Source organism: Ambystoma mexicanum, chromosome 2p (assembly GCF_040938575.1).
Source record: "Ambystoma mexicanum isolate Mex_15411 chromosome 2p, UKY_AmexF1_1, whole genome shotgun sequence".
Taxonomy (NCBI): Eukaryota; Metazoa; Chordata; class Amphibia; order Caudata; family Ambystomatidae; genus Ambystoma; species Ambystoma mexicanum.
The window spans coordinates 1,142,419,825-1,142,436,409 of NC_090923.1; the positions used below are offsets into that span (position 1 = coordinate 1,142,419,825).

Sequence of the window (16,585 nt, forward strand, 5' to 3'; positions counted from 1 at the left end):
GTGTTCTAGGGATCTTGTGTCTTGGTTTCAAGCAGGCCAGGGTCACTATGTGATGCAAATGATATGGGGAGGAGCAAAGGTTACACTGTGCATAGAAATGTGACAGGACTCATCAGAAATCACAGAAAGTCGTGACTAACCAAGTCCAACGGTGCGTGTACAGCTTTCTTTGCTTCACTTAACTCCCAGGAATATCCAACAAACTATACTTCCTGGCTGTACCACTCAAACATAGCCTGTTTTTCAGAGTCGTGTGTACAATCTTGTTTCAAACTGTTCAAGCTCAGTTACAAAGATGCGAAAGGAGTGACAAAATCAGAGGCGATTGTTAAAAGTGCACACCGCTTTAATTCTGTACAATAAGGCACTGCATCACTTCTACAAAGGATGGTGTTCATTGCAGCAACTTCCACAGGTGGGACAAGACGTGCAGGCTATCTAGGCCACCACCACTTCATCCTTCCAAGTGCATTTTTCGAAATTATACAGACTATGAGAGGAGTCTAGTGAACATGTGCGTTGACAATAAATAAAGTCCTCCTCATTCTACTTGATATCAAGAAATATTCCTTCACAGGTACTCCCTACACCTCGTTTGGGAGATGCAAGAGAGAGAACAGAAAGAGGGACATACATAGAAAGTGAGATGGGTGTAAGCGAGGGAAAAGAAAGTAAACATTAGTATGGTGATTCTGGTGCTCATATTTCTTGAGCTCTCTCCTTCACAATGAGTTGGTAACTGCATGCAGCAATAGCAGAATGTAATGCAGCAAATTCTGAATTGTGTGTGATAGATGAAAAGCAGCACACCGTAGTAAGAGGGAGTGTGAGTGAGAGGAGGAAGAGGATAGAGCGTGAAATATACGGAAGAGGGCAATAAAAGAGAAACTGTGATACAAACAGGAGAGAGACCAAGAAAGAAGAGAACGAAAGTTTAAGAAGAAATGCAGGAGGAAGGAGAGAGAAAGTGAGAATGATAGAGGAAGAAAACAGGCCAAAGCTATAATGGTAACATAAAAGCGAATAATAAACATTATGGAACATATATTGTACATACATAAATAGAGCATTTAAATCAAAATAAGACTTCACAAGAAAATTACATTATAAAGACCTGTACATGTAGATTTCTTGTAGAGAGCTTAATACCTGCTTCAGAAGTGGCTTGCGAAGCATTCCACTCATGGAATGGAAGTTTGCCTTTTGTCCCCCATGCAAAACCACTAGGAGAAAAAGGAGAATGGTGGAGGAGGGGATACGTGGTGACAGCCAATAATGAGATGGGCCTAGGAGGAGGTACTGGGGTATACGATTCTGAAGTATTAGGAACAGGGATAGGGGCGCTACGAATCCAAGAGGGGACATGAGGGTGCAGTCGGTATAAAGCATGAAGGGAAGTAAAACTGGGTATTAAGGTCTCGGGTAAGCACTCCCTTCAATATTCCTTGAGACTGCAGAAGAAAGGGAGCCATTGGAGCAGAGTTAAAGGGTACATGTTAACACCAGAAGGAGACCCTGACACTTCCGGAATCCAGTGGGAAAAACAATCAGTCACTTGGTTACCCCAAAGGCACTCAGACTTAAGGGCCTAGAGGAAGTGAGGCCAGTGGCCTACAGCCCCAGACGGAGCGAAGCACTGGCACAGGAACACCCAATGCCTGAACTATGGGGATCTTTAAAGACAAGCTCGAACATGTAGGACTTTTCTGAGGAAGAGGATCGCAGGGCCGAAGCGGACATTAAGAGGCCTAGAAGGGCGATTACTAAAAGGCCACAGAGGTTGAAGAATGCAGGCTGGTACTTCAGGGCCCCACACACAGATACATCCAGGCTCTAATAAATAGGAATTGCTGAGGAAAAGGAAGCCTGGGGCATAAAAGCCAGAGAGTGGAGAACATGGGCCTGATACGGACAGCCCACAGAGGAAGAAGAGTAATGTATAGGACATATGCACCTTAAGAAAAGAAGACCTTCCATCCTCTTCTCGACACCAGAGTTAGAGAAGCTAAAGACCTGGGACAAGGGTGCCCGATAGGGAGCCGTGCCCATGTACTGAGAGCCAGGGATTTAGTACCTGTAGAGTCATCTGCCCAAGGTCTTTAGGGAGGGGCATATTGTCCACAGAAGGGCCAATTGGTGGAACCTCACGGGGAGCAGCACAGAGGGACAGTATTTTGGCCTGATGGCTTGGCTGTAGTTGCACAGGACCACTGACAATCCTTCCTGATGGAGGACGGCTCACTGATACTTGTTGGTCCTCACTGGCACCCAGATCTGGAGGGGATGCAGACAGTCTTTTTGGTCCCTGCTGGCACACAATTCGGAATGCTGGACTCAACGAGTCTTGTAGGTATTTGGCTGTAACCTAGTTCTGAAAAGGGTCGCTCACTGGGTCTCGTTGGTCCTTGCAGGCACACAACCTTCCAGCTCCAGGGCTTCAGGCCAACCTTCATACTTATTTGTGTTCTTGTTGTTCTTTATGTGCTAAGAAAGGGAGATAGAAAAATTAATGACTAATCTTATGGGACAGCACTGGAGTAACAAACGAGCATTTAATTACAGCTGTGTCATATAGGTACCCTAAAGTATGGCACTGGTACGCCAATGTCTTACTGGCAAACAGGTATAGTCCAAAAAGATCTCGCAACCTAGTGTGAGTGTACCATGACATATGTCAAACCCTAACAGAATTATGTGCAATTTGGAGGATCGTTAAACTCTATTAGTAACCCGGCGAGAGACAATCGGAAGGCAAGAGCCATTCTGATTGGCTCTCGCCAGGTCCCTACCCGGCCGGGAATCCCTTCATCGGGATTCCACGGCCTTTGTTCCCAGCGGGGGGCGTGGCAGCCCCTCAGCCAATGAAGAGGCTCGAAGCGGGGCCATCCCCACTCCGAGCCTCCCCGCGGCTGAGTGGCTGCCTTCACCCTCCCACCCCCGCCGGGGACTCGGGTAAGGAATTATTTTTTTTTACATCCCCCTCCTCCCTTCCCCTCCCCACCCCCACTTACCTTCTTGTTCCTGCGTCCCCAGCGGGGGACGAGGAAAGCCTACAGCCGTGTGGAGACTCGGGGGCTCCCGATGCCCGCCATGGAAAGGGAAAATGGACTCCGTTTTCCCTTTCCATGGCGGCGGCCATTTTCTTGGTCGTTTTTTTTTCTCCTGAAACACAGCAGCGCCGAAACGCTGCAGCGTTTCAGGACAAAAAAAAAAAAAGCTTTTAGTGCCCCGTTCATGCAATTTTTGCGGGCCGGGGTACTAAAGCAATAGCTTCGCTCGGGTCCTTACCTATGGGCCCCGGGGCATTACCCGAGACGGTAATACCCCTGACGCTCGGGTTCTATTGCTTAAAAAAACCACTTAAATTGATGTTAATTGACTTTATAAAATGCATGCTGCTCCACATCTCTTCCCAAGTTCCACTACTCTTGGAAATGTATACAACACCCTTGTATAAATATTCTAGGTGTATCGCCTCTGTCGTTAAGGAAATCAAAGTAGGAGAAAGGCTTTTTTATAGAGGTAATAAACCACTGTGTTAAAAGGACCAAAGAAAAGTATAAACCAATAACAATTTAAAAGGGATCTAAGGAAAAGTACAAGAAATCCTTATTGTAGTCCGAAAAAAGATTACGATGCATAGTGACAACGGTACTCTTAGTCCATAGTCTACTTTTCTCCATGCACTTTGGAAATCCCACAAAATAGGGACGAGATCTGGAGCCCGTTGCAAAGCTGCATCTGAGAATGTTTTAGCAAGCACCAGTGTAAACGCGTCTTATCCACACCCTCGTGTGGCACCACCCCTACACACACTGACCAAACTTCAGTCCCTTCATCATGTCGGAGTTGGAGGTTTCTTTAGTGGGGTAGGGCGGAGTGCATATTGAGGAAAGGGGACTATGGACTCAGAGTACCATGGTCACTACGAAGCAAAACCGTACCATACTCTTACATCCCGTCCCTCTACCCCATACTCCAGGGAGATTCTAAAGCATGCCTCAAGTACAAAAGGGGAAGCTGGAATCTAATTGGGCAAAAATAGTAATCAAAAAAGCGTGTCCAAATGAGGCATTGTTTCTGAAACTGTAGTCACTCCCAGGAAAGGCCAGAGCAGACCCAAAAGAAGTGTGTCAGATATCAAAGAATGAAGCCAGGGCCTCAGAAGATGAAACAGAGCTATTGGGGTCCTTCCAAAGCATATGGGAAATGCAGTAAATACTCACCCCAAATAATCTCCACCATGACCAGAGGATGAATACCACAAATAATCGCCCATCCGAAGACCAATGTTGGTGGTTGAGGAAAATGGCTACAGCAGCATGAAAGAACCCGGCAAGTAAACTGCTTTTTTCCACAGGTGTGGTTTTCAGGATTCGTTCCAATGACGACCCCAGCAACCACGTAAAGGAGCAAAAGCTCTTCCCACAGCGTTGACCTTTAAGACTGAAGTGCGAAACTTAACAAGGAAGACACCGGGACATGCAAAGATGGCGGGAAAGTGTCCAGAAAACTGTTCCAAAGTGGAGGACGAGCCCCAACAGATGTTGGGAGTTAGCAGAAGCCTTCAGGACACTCTTACTGGATCTCCAGAGGGTAAAAACCAAACCAATATCCCCAAGTCACTGCACTTTCGCCAAGTGACTGCTTTAAATAGGACAAAAAGGGCAGGAATCGGCAAGAAAACTCCTTCAGCAGATGGATGCACTTTAAAATGGATTTTCAAATCAACCCTGGGAGTGGATTATGGGAGGCCAACCTATAATGGTGAACAGGAAAGACACTAAAGTCTAGCCAAATCAAATCAAGGTGGGTAGCAGAGCAGTAAGGCTCAGCATTAGGAGGGGTTCTGAGATTGGTCTTAGGCTACAAGGAGTCTGCACAGATCACCACCAATAAGACAGGTGACTATAACAAAATACAATGATTTATTAGGCCTTTAAAATACACACTAAGCAATGAAACCTCTAGGCAAATATTGTCACACACTTATTATAAAAACACACACACTCACCCTTAAAGGAAGATAGAAAGATAGAACACATTTGTTTCAATAACCAGTGTAAAACATGTAAGTACTCAGATGCATAAGGTTGAGTAGAAATACGTTCGAGCAACCATAAAACAATTCCCTAGCACTTAGTAAGTCCAGCCCTCAGATGGTTTGGGGTCTTGTGTCGGAAAGTCACCAGTTCCAAAGTTATACTTTACAGGTAGGTTTACTAAGTGATTTGGACACTGGCAGTGTTTATGACTCAAAGTTGAAAAAGTTAAGGAATGTTCAGGTAAGTCACTCTCTAAATCCAACTACACTAGGATAGGCCTACCAGGGGATCATTGACCAACTCGCCACCGATCTGGATCAGGAAAACGATAGGGACAGGACGTTATATCCATGTAACCCTATGGATGACAGGCAGGTATACTACCCCTCTGACTGAGATTTTTCCCAGAGACACCTGCAGATGTTCTGCATTCTGTTGAGGACAGTTTTCTGTGGTCGGTCCAAATGAGGGCGACCCAGAAGGTCTCCGGTGCAGAGACCATTTTTGGATGCAGGATTTAGTTTCGGCCAGTCGCGGTGCTAGAAACTCTGTTCCAAGTACCTTCCAGCTGAACAACAGTGCAAACAGATATGAAGACTTTTGAAAAGCAAGCAACCTCAAAACACATACAGAGAGCGAAAAAGACTTATTGCAATGGGAGGCACCACGTTCAGGTGGTGACAGACAATCTTTAATGGACGATCCAAGGAGCAGGTCATGCATGGCTTCTGTTGATGCAAGAAAGCTGAAAATGTAGGAGCAGGCGCATTGTGTACAAGCTGAAGATCGCCCAGGTTCCAAGCATGCACTCAGAACATCAACGATTGCAGCTAAGAAGCCCAGGAGAGAATTTGTCAGTCCACTGTTTGGTCCAGGGACATTTCCGAAGGCACAGAAGTAACGGATCCTCGAGCAGGGGTCGATACTGGCAGTTTCGACTGGTCCAGGGGTCGAAGCACCGACAAGGGTCTTCTTGAGATGAGGCAGAGGAGCAGGGCTTCACCCAGAATCTACTGGACTTGTTGCAGGTCACTTTAGAGGTGACACAATCTTCTATATCCTAGGTTATAAATGGATGTTATGGTAGGGGGAATGCAGGAGAACTCCCTCATGTCGCCGAACAGAAATCAGAAAACCAAAAAATACACAAAGGAGAAAAGCAGAAAGTTGAGGTTACCAAAATATTTGTCCTAGAATCCCTAAAACAAGGGATTTGACTTAACACTGCCGCGGAGCCTGACATTGCACCACTGAAGGTCACAATTGAGCTCCTTTTCTGACATATGTGTCCTCGTGTCCAAGGCTCTTTACACTACCAAGTTGGGAGCTGGGAAGAAGAGGAGCCAAGAGAGGTCCTCATTGAGGTGGAAGCAAGAGATAGTTTTGTAAAAAATTGTTGCGTGATTCCTGAGAACCACTTAATCTTTATGAAAACAAATGTATGGTTCCTTGATGCATATGCCTACAACTCGCTGATCTTTCTGACTGAAGTGATGGAAATCATCAAAGCTGTCTTCAGAGTCAACCACCACAGCTCTGCTGAGCCATACGTTCAAAAGATCTCTCTGCGTGACAGCAGATGAGATCACATTGAGTTCCCAAGGACTATGAGGCCTCTTTTTTGAGTGGATACAATCTCAATAGGCAATAGAAATGTCTTTTAACAATTGGATTTGCCCAAGAGAGTTTTCAAGCTAATATTTAAGTAGAGCCAGGCACTAGCAACAGAGGTGTGTCCATTTGCTGGCATCTTGAGACCTAATAGGTCCTTTCTTCGAGCCCTAATGATCTCCATGATCTTTTTCTGAGAGCCCCAAGTGATGGCCAGTTCAGCATTCTCAGAACGAGGTGATTGTAGCGCGAGTTTCCTTTTGTCCAAGACTTTGATACTAGCACGAAGGACAGGAACACAATGCGTCTGACCATTCCATGGGAGAAGAAATGCATCTCCGTGTGAACTGTGGAAGGTCAGAAGAAGAACACAGACTCTGGCTTTTCAGCTCACTGCTGTAATTTGTTAACTGCAAAGTGAGAACTCCTATCTTTCCCTATTTTAAACGGTGTTCCCTACCTCACAAGGCTAACTAAGTTGCTTGTCAGTGGCCAGTGAGTCAAAATCAAGATCAGTCCACTGTCCAAACTAACCTGTCCTAACCCTACCACTATTAGAACAACAAAAGTAGGAGGCGATTTTCCACCAAGTTCAACTCAAAGCATCCATAGGTAGTACTTTGCAACTATTTTTATCAAATCATACAGTTCTGATACTGGGTTCTTCAGGGTTTAACTGTCTCTTTTACTCAATAATTACTCTTTCTTTCCTTCTTATTCTCTTCTTGTTTTATTCTAGTTATGTTTGCCCCTCTCCTTTCATGGGACAAGTTGGTTCTTTTCTCTTGATTCAAACGTAAGATCTTCCTTTTATTTACAGTTCACTCTTTATCTTGACTGGGACGAGTTTGAGGGCTCCACTATAAATTCTGACTCTCTTCAGGTATTCTTGACACTTTAACTCAAGTAGGATGAGCATGAGCGTTCCAGTAATGACCTTCAGTCCCCCTCCCGGGTCTCCCACTTTCCCCATTACCTGGATTGTTCAGGGATAACGTCATTGGGGCTTGTAACAGGTGGGGACCTTCACTTGTCAGGTTGGCCTCTCGTTTCTTCGGCAGTGTCATGAACAGTCTCTCAGTTCTTTCCTCGCTCAACTCACTCCGTGACACCTCATTGGCAGTGATCTCAGCGTTAACGACATCAAGGTCCACCGTGACCTGCCTGCAGCCATGCCACCACTTGTCTCCTGTTGTGACTCAGGACGCCTTGCATTCCCCTCAGTCTCTCACGTCTCTTCTTCCACACCTTGCGTTGGGAGCTGTACACAAGCTTCTCTCAGTATCCCCCAGTCAGCTGATTTGAAACTCCTGTGTGCTCGCTCTCAAGATCTCGGCCTCAAGTTGTAGGACACTGCCGTGGGACTTCCCTGGTGTACTGTCAAAGTCCTTCTTCTCTGTTTGACTCATACTCTGTATTCTTCCAATGCTTTTCTTCGTCCCAGTACCATATACGTTTTCCTTCACAGGTACCAACATTTGAATGAAAAACTATTCAGATTTGTTCTTCATCTCTTTCTCAACAGGATGTTACTGAAGGAGGGTTAATGATATGTTGGTTAGGGAGTCCTCGTCCCCAGAGGGGGAGTCTTTCCTGGTGAGGTCCCACTTGTCTCTACCCCTAGGGAGGGTATTGTGTAGCAGGCTCACCTCCCTAGCCTCTCAGGGAAAGGTTCCCCCCGCGCCCTTGGGAGAAGTGACAGAATCCTGCAATGCGTCATAGCCCATGCTGTTCCCTCTACAGGAGGCCTACAGAATGTATTTTTTGCTGTACTGAGTGGCAAATAAATTGAACATCTGAGCGCCCCAAGCTAAAATATTGGGGCATCTGTCAGCTCAAGGCGTCCGCTCTGAAATTGCTCTCTCCTGCTAAGTGGGAGCTAACAGAAAGACAGTATGTTGCAGATACCAGTCCCAAATAGCTAGAGCCAGTAGACACAGGGGTAGTGACCTAGTCCCTCAATGATTATTTACCTAAAACATTGCAGTGGTGTTGTTTGTGTAATAAACATCCGATGGCCTCGTAGTAATGGTACAAAAGACGTAATTACCAGTAAGATGGCTTTCAGTGCCAAGAGAGTTATGTGATGAAGCTGTTCCTCTGGACTCAAGAGGTCCTGAACCTGCCACCGATCCAGGACCGCCTGCACAATGAAAGGAATGAATTGATGAAAGTCCTGGTAGGGGGAGAGAATGGCAGTTACATGCCGTGAATCCTCTCTTCCATTTATCAATGTATATAAAGTAGTATTGAAATCATTTTTTTATGGGACAGAGTATTCCCAGATCACTCTGGGGCTAGGTCATCTGTGTCAATCTCATGGGTACCCTGTCACGGAGACGACCAGGAAGCTCAAGGCCATCGTAGCGGGCAAGCACTGAAGTTTCAGTGCCGGAAGACATAAGCTTCTCAATAAGACCTCGCAAGAAGAATATAGACTATAATGAATCCCTCTCATATGGCCAGGGAAAGGCCGCTGCTACCTGATCCTGGGGGTGGTATTATGCGGGAAGGATCACATAGGAGGGGAACCCTGTCGAGGGAGGGGGGAGTGGGAGCCCTCTCTAAATGATTCCCCTAATGTTCCTAAAGCCTTAATGGTTTATTGTACACAAACTGACACTTTTGATCTAAATACATCTAGGGACTTGAATCCCATATGCCCATAGTACTAGGACTAGGATGAGGAAGAGGGACTCGGAGTTCATGAAGTTTAGTTGTTGGGAGAGAAGGCATCCGAGCAAGACCTTTAAAAATATAAATGAACTTCAGGTGCAGAGGCAGGAGGAAGCTGCTATGTAGTTGTGGAGGCTGCAGAATGCTGTGTGGGGAATGCAGTGGATACTGGGGAAACATGGCCATGCAGAGAATTTGCAACAGGAAGCAGTGCTAAAGCAAACCACGCTGTGTGGGAGAGGAACTCCCGACATGCCGTGAACTGCTCCGGTACTGAAGTTGCACCGGAGATCACATGGAGCTACCTAAGCTCCAGTGAAGGACTGCACATCCAGCAGCAGTCAAACCGGAGCTGGCAGAAGGAGAGGAGGCCCTGAAGAGAACCACAGCAACACCAGAGAGTCAGACGGAGATGCCAAGGCATACCGGTAAATTGGCCTGACGCAGGTGACCCCAGGGCGCTCCAAAGGAGACCACTAGGTGAAAGTAATTATTTTGAATACCGAAAGAATAAACTGAGGTAACTTGGGCACAACCCTCCTAATACAGAACACCAGTTAGGGGACTATTGTAACCCATATTGCCAAAGCCAGAGACTATTGGCATTCAGGCAAACTGGGAGCAACTGTCCTAACCAGGGATACCGACTGGGAGATAATTCTAACCCGCATAATTCTAGCCAAGAGGTTGCATAACCAGAAACAAAAGACTGCAGGAGCAAAACCCTAGTATGAAAGACCAAGGGGAGGAGAACTGTAACCTGCATTGCCTACAGCTAAAAGGCAAGCAAGAGAACCATTATTCTTTTACAGAAAAATAATTTGGGAAGAACTGTAACCCACTCTGTTAGGAGACAAGAGACTATCGAATATAAAGTGAAGTAGTTGTTGGTTAAAACCTCATTTATGCTTCGGACGTGGAAAGTTTTGAAACAAGCATTACCACAGAGTACAATCAGACCAGTAGGAGTTTATCCTGGAAGGCGAGTACGCCAGGAAAGGAACCAATTGTAGTTAGTCCTGGCAGGCGAGTATACCAGGAATAAAAGATGATTTAAGGTACTTTGGTTGTGGTAAAAAGGTGTGGTGGAAGAGGAAGTGTTAATTCCATCACCCTGTCTTAATAAACTGTTGCATTTCAGAAAGTGATCATTGAGCCATTTTGACTAAAGTGTTACTTCTACACTAACAAGTGCTTGGCCTTTGAGAAAAGAAAATTTGCATAGATTAATAGATTTGTGTTTTGGAGGAAAATACTTGTTTTTCCAAGCAGGGAAATACAGAAAAATTAACATTTGCTTTGATTTGTGAACAAGCCTCTGGAAGAGAGATATTCACTTTTAGCGCCAGATCCCAAGCTGCGGTGGCAGGGTAAGACCCCATTTTTTTTAGTCCATGGGACTCAATGCAGCAGTTTCAGCACAATTACCGCAGTGGTAATTGTACAGAAAATAGTCGGAAAGTCAGCACATTCACCTGGAGCTCAGAGCTAGAGGTGAATCTTCAGAGTTTCCCCCAAACTCACTATTGGGCAGTGCGGTAATGTGGTGATAAGAGCCTTAACGCTGCATTTTTACAGCACCGCCCAACCCCTGATGAGGCCCTTTGTATGCTATAAAGAAAGGAACATTGTTATTGCACAGAACCTTGACTTTGTTTTAGATATTCCTGAATTGATCCAGGGGAAGGGACTCCAATCCTGGTAAGGATTATTGTTTAAAGATTTTGAGTTCATAAATATGTTATTCTGTGGAATTTAAGAAGCCAAACCAACCTTGTATAATTTTGTTGTTTTGTAGATTAGTGTGATGGTCAGATACTTTTTGGACACTAGGTCATTTTTCTTTAGCCTTAGTTTGCTAGGCAGGGACATCCTTGTTAGGTTAGGGCATTATAGGTGTCGTCTCACCCTTTTTATTTAATAAAATGGCAACTTGTGAGAAAACTATATCTTTGTGTCCATCTCACATTTTTTACCCCTCACAAAATACTCAATACTCTTTTTCCCCAGGGGGTTTGTCCCTCCCTTGCGCAAAATCCCAGACCAGTCTCTGTGTAGGAATGAGTGTTGACTTGTCCATATTGATGGTGAGGCCCAGCACATAAGCCAGTCGGATGACATAGTGGACCGAGCCAACCATCCGTGATCGTGTGGCACCACGCAATAGCCAGATATACAAAAATGGATAGATGTGGATCCCCTGCAGACGCATACGAGTCATGAGTGTGCCCCTTACATTGGTAAAAACCCATGGTGCAGAGCTTAAACTGGAGGAATGGACTTTGTACTGGAAGTGAACATTCTGAATTGAAAAGGAAACAAATTTCCTTTCTGGCTTCCATATTGTTATGTGCATATAGGCATCCTGCAGATTCAGAGAAAACAACCAATGCCCCTCAATTAGGGATGATAGAATCTGTCCTGGAGTTGCCACATTGAACTGCTCCACAGGGATGTATTTGTTGAACTTTGACAGTTCGAGGGTAGACCTGCTAACCCGCATTTTCCTTATCGGGAAAGGAAAAGAAGCAGGAGAAATAAAATGGCCCTAAAAAAGGACCCTCCAACAACTGGATATGAGGAAGGAAAAGCCAGAATATGCGTCTCACAACAGTGTCCAGGGGTCCTAAATTATTTTCTTCCAAGAAGACAAGTGGAGGGGCAACTGTTCACCGACTGGCGAAGAGTGCAGCTGGGCCATGTTAACATCAAACCTTAGACTTGTCAACTTGGTTTCATGCTAATGTAAAGTAGCATTTATCAGTTTTAGGGCTTTCCCTTGCCTGTTGTCCAGAGCTCTGGCACCATCTATCCATCTCTGGTTTATCTCTTGCAATGAAGTAGCCGATGTTAGGAAGAATTCAGTTTCTGTGCCAATTCCCTTTAACCTTAGAGGCCCCAGCCCTTGGAATCTAGGATCTTTTTGATTTTTAACCTCCTGAGTGAGTGGGCCTTTTTGCCACTCACTCATGCCTTTTCCCTCTGACAAAAGGTGTTGTGTTCCTTATGGTTTTTGGAATCTGGTAAACTCCATAAGCATCTGCTTTTTATATAGTGACACACAGCACCCTTTGTGCAGAGCCAATGATAAGTCCCTTGGACTCTCTAAACTACAATTCCCAAGAATAGTATAGGACAACGTTTGTCTTACTTATCCTTTTTCCTTGTGGTTCCAGCACATACCAACGTATGTAGAGTGCTGGGAGTTTACAAATTAACTCCTGATCACACTTGCTCATGTAACCTTTTGTTACACTAACTAACTTGAATGGCTGTTGGCAGTGGTTTCTTTTTACTACCTTTTGTGCCATGTATCTGCAGGGTGATGTCTCAGCTGCAGTACAGCAACCATGGGTGACCCATTTTTCCAAAATGGCCCTGGTCTTTTTTTGCCATTTCAGTTGCTGTATAACCTAGTGCGATTAATTTGCTTTGTGTATATAAATAAACAATTTTAATACAACTATTAAGTGTATAAGTCTACTAGTCTCTACTAATTTCATTGTACTGCTCTACAGCTCACAGTACCCCTTCTAAGAAAAGCCTGGCTGCTCAGCCACTCTACCGACTTGTGTAGTACAGGCGTATATTAAATGTTGGGTCACTAATACCAAGCAGATAAGTCTTGTAAAGTCCCACACCAGTTGGACTCTACATAATCTTACCTAACAGCCGACTTAGTCATAGGCCCCGTATTGGCTGACTGGCTTTTGGCGGGGAGCGAGTGTGGTTTTTCCATTAGTGCACTCCTCGTTCATGTTCAGTGGAAGCCATTGATGGGAAGGACTCTGACCTTCTTCTGCACTGCTGGCTGCAATTTTGTGTTTTTTGAGCGAGACCACTCTCCTGGGGTCACACATTTCCCTTGCCGCTGTGTCCACGACTAAGCCCACAGATTCCAGCATGTTGTGGGCCACAAAATTAGCTTTCAGAAACATAGCTATGAACTGTTCCTCCCAGTTGCGGAACAAGACAGCTGAAACTTCCTCCATCTCACAGAACTGTGCGCAAGTTTGATTGATGCACGTAGTGCACTGTTCAGGTAGATCTGTTTGCCTATACTGTCCAGAACCTTTTACTGCCTACCCAAGGGAAAATGGGGTATGCGCCCCAGCAACAAGATAAACTGTGGGTGGTTTCCTTGTCCCAGGGCAGCCGAGACCACCTCAGAATGGGCTGATAAATTGGAGTTGATGCAGATTCCCTATGCTGGATTTTCTCTATATCAGGCATTCAGCTATTATTTGCAGGGGCAACATTGTGTGGATTTTGTCAGATCTTTTTGGCCATGGCCAGAATGACAGTCTGTAGGAAGAAATCTCTATTCATAGGTTTCCATGTCAGGGCCTCCACCAACACGTGCGGCTTATCAGGGGGAGGGGGGAATATGAACTCCATGTTCCCTGCCATACCTGTGTGGTACACGAGTGTGATGTTTCATCACACTCTTCCTCATCCTCCGTGTATGTGGGCTGCTCTGGGTCTGCTGACCTTGTGCTCTCGAAAGCGGTGCATCAGGTGGGTCTCAGCAGCGAAGGAGCAGGTTTAGCCAAGGTTGGAGGCACCCTTTACAAACTAAGTGGCTGCGCAGTGGTTGTTGGATCCAACGGTGGTAGAATTTCCAGCATGATATCCTGGATGTACTGGCCTCCTTTGCTTCTGCCCCGGCCCTGCGAGGCCGATGTTTTTTTCAGGGACCCACCATGCGCACAACATGCACAGGCAGGCTCACACATGTGGTCTTGAACGGTGCCTCAGGCTCTGCACAAGGCTGTTTATCCAGCAGCAGAAGCACAATGTGTTAATGCACATGGGTCGAGCCCTTGCAGTGACTTGAATACGTGTGGCGCAGTCCAGTCTGTGTGACCGCTTCCAACCAAGCCTGGACCTGTGTGTTTTTTGGGTTTCCTCTTTTTGCACAGTGAAGGGTTGTGCCCACCCCAAGGAAGGGAGCTGACATAGAGCAGGGTTTTACAGGCTGCTGGCTGAAAGGAGGCACTTCCTTCTTGGTGCATTTGTTGCTCTGAACGGGCATGGTGAGTGGCAGGAATGCCTGCATGGCTGGAAGATAGCTCTTTCCCAATGTCTTTGTTCCTTATGTTGGGGGTGGGGCGGAGCGTTTGTGCAGTTAGAAGACTCCCTTGTAGGTCAAAACGTGGATCTGCTGGAGGGGGTGCGATGCAGAAGGATCCCTGATTCGGATGGGGTGTGCCTGGCTTTAGCAGGGGGAGAGAGTCTGTGATGGGGAAAACACAGTTGGGACAGTCGGGGAGGGTGTTGGTAGGGATTCCCTCGCATGAGGGGCCCTTGAAAATAACAGTCCATTTACCTGGGTCTTGCTTTTAACTCTCAAAGCGGCAATCGGTGGAGAGAGCGATTTGAAAAGGAGCCACACAAATGCCACTCACTCGACAGACCCAAGCAGAACAGGCAAAGGCTGTGCAGGTGAGCAGAGGAATTGCTCAAAGGACAACCTGCAAAGTCATGTTTTAACTCGTTGTGCATGCGATGCATAGGTTTGTTTTAAATGTATGCGCAACGAGGTGCAGCTGAAGTGCGAAGCTTCATCCCCATCCGATATAAAGGACAAATAGACGGGTCGTGCGGAAGAGGTGCAGCTCAAGAGCAGGGCTAGTGCGCATCCACACTGATGCTTATTGGAAAGCACCATCAGATTCTGCTTTGAAACAGGCTCCAGCCCAGTTCCATTTTCCTGGGAGGTCCCAAAAGTCTGGAGGAAAGAGGCAGCGAGTAAGGTAAGATCAGAACTCCTCAAGCATTTGAACAGCGTTATAGGCATTTGTGGATCCACCAATTATCATTGGTAGGAAATTCTTAATGTACTACATACACACGATATTAAGGCATTTCAGTCCCCAGTTAATCAAACTAATTAGGGATGAAATGCTTCACAAATAGCAATAAACGTTTGGAGTTCATTAGCCATATATTTCATACAGGATTTATAATTGATAACATTACTTTGCAAAATGAAAAAAAGTCCCTGGCATCATAACATCACGCAAGCTCAAATTGAGGCTTTTTTAGATTCTCTTAAATGCTCCTTTGCCAGATAGACTTTTTTTTTAAAACATTTTTTTAGGAGGTTTATTCAAAGTCACAATCTGTGGAAGGAATTGGAAAAAACAACCTGGTGTTAGCAAGGTTTTTCGCAACCCCAGTTGAGTTTACCAACTTTCTTAAGTAGAGTAGACCAAGCTGTAAGGCTGTACTAAAGAGGAAGGGTAACTGTTGTGCAGTACAGCTAACACTTAGTAGAAATAATAAAAACACCCCTAGGGGGCACGGGAGAAAATGGCCGCCTAGGCACACTGCTCCCGCTCCCTCCAGCAAAATGGAGAAGATACTGTGCATCTATGCCAGAGAAATCAGTATCCAAACACATCGGTGAGGAGGACGAAGCTCCTGCAAAGTCTGTGGCTGGTGGAGCAGAAGGTGCGCCCGAGAGGGTGATCAGAGAGTAATCTGAGTACTCCTCCAGGCACAGGTGGTGTGTCTGCACCCGCAGGTGTCGCTGCAAGTGGGCCGAGAGAGCAGGCAGCCCTGTTGGTGACAGAGTGGACCCACGGCTGGAAGAGCAGAGGTTGCCCGAGGAGGAATTCGGAGAGGAAATGGAACATTCCCCCCGTCGCCAAAGGTACGTCCGCGCTGTTAGGGGTGCCGCAACACACAAGTCATGAGGGCTGCAAGTGGATAAGGTCCAGGGGTGAGGCGATCCCAGAGGGGAGGGCCGAGCACGGACTTGGGTGCACAATCCACCTGAAAAACGGATCGTGCCCAAACAAGAGGGGGTAGAGGGAGTGAGGAAACAATGCACTCTTCTCCAACACAGCGTGATACAACCAGTGCTTGCACTGCGCTGACCTTCACAAGCCCCCACCCGGAGAGCAGAACACCACCAGTCAAAGGCTCAACGTAAAGTAAGAGTCCAAAAAAAGCCCGGCTTGAACAGGTTCACCCGGGCACGCAGGGTGTGAAAACCCAGACGATTAAGGGTTGGGGTGGGAAGGGGTGGCGATACCACAATAAGAAAGAGGCTGGTGGCACCGCAGAGAGACAGCGCCACGGCCGGTGTACGACGGGTGAATTTAACAAATTAGACGAGGAAAGTTCCTGAGTCGAAAGTGGGGGAAGCCACCTAGAAGGGGTCAGAAAAGTGGCAAATCCCCTCTGCATGGACCTGTAATGCTCACCTGACTCCCACGGAGGCGCTAGCCTGGTTCGCGCTGCTG

The 16,585-nt window shown here is 46.3% G+C and overlaps 1 protein-coding gene across 1 annotated transcript in view; it reads right to left on the reverse strand.

Annotated features, from left to right (window-relative positions):
* Window positions 1-323: 323 nt before the first annotated feature.
* The window catches only part of FAM3A (FAM3 metabolism regulating signaling molecule A), a 458,496-nt gene continuing 442,234 nt past the window's right edge, over window positions 324-16,585 (reverse strand). The window contains exon 10 of the mRNA XM_069645229.1: window positions 324-2,484. Coding sequence (XP_069501330.1) covers window positions 2,386-2,484 — 99 coding nt within the window. The 3' untranslated portion in view covers window positions 324-2,385. The remainder of the gene's footprint in view (window positions 2,485-16,585) is intronic.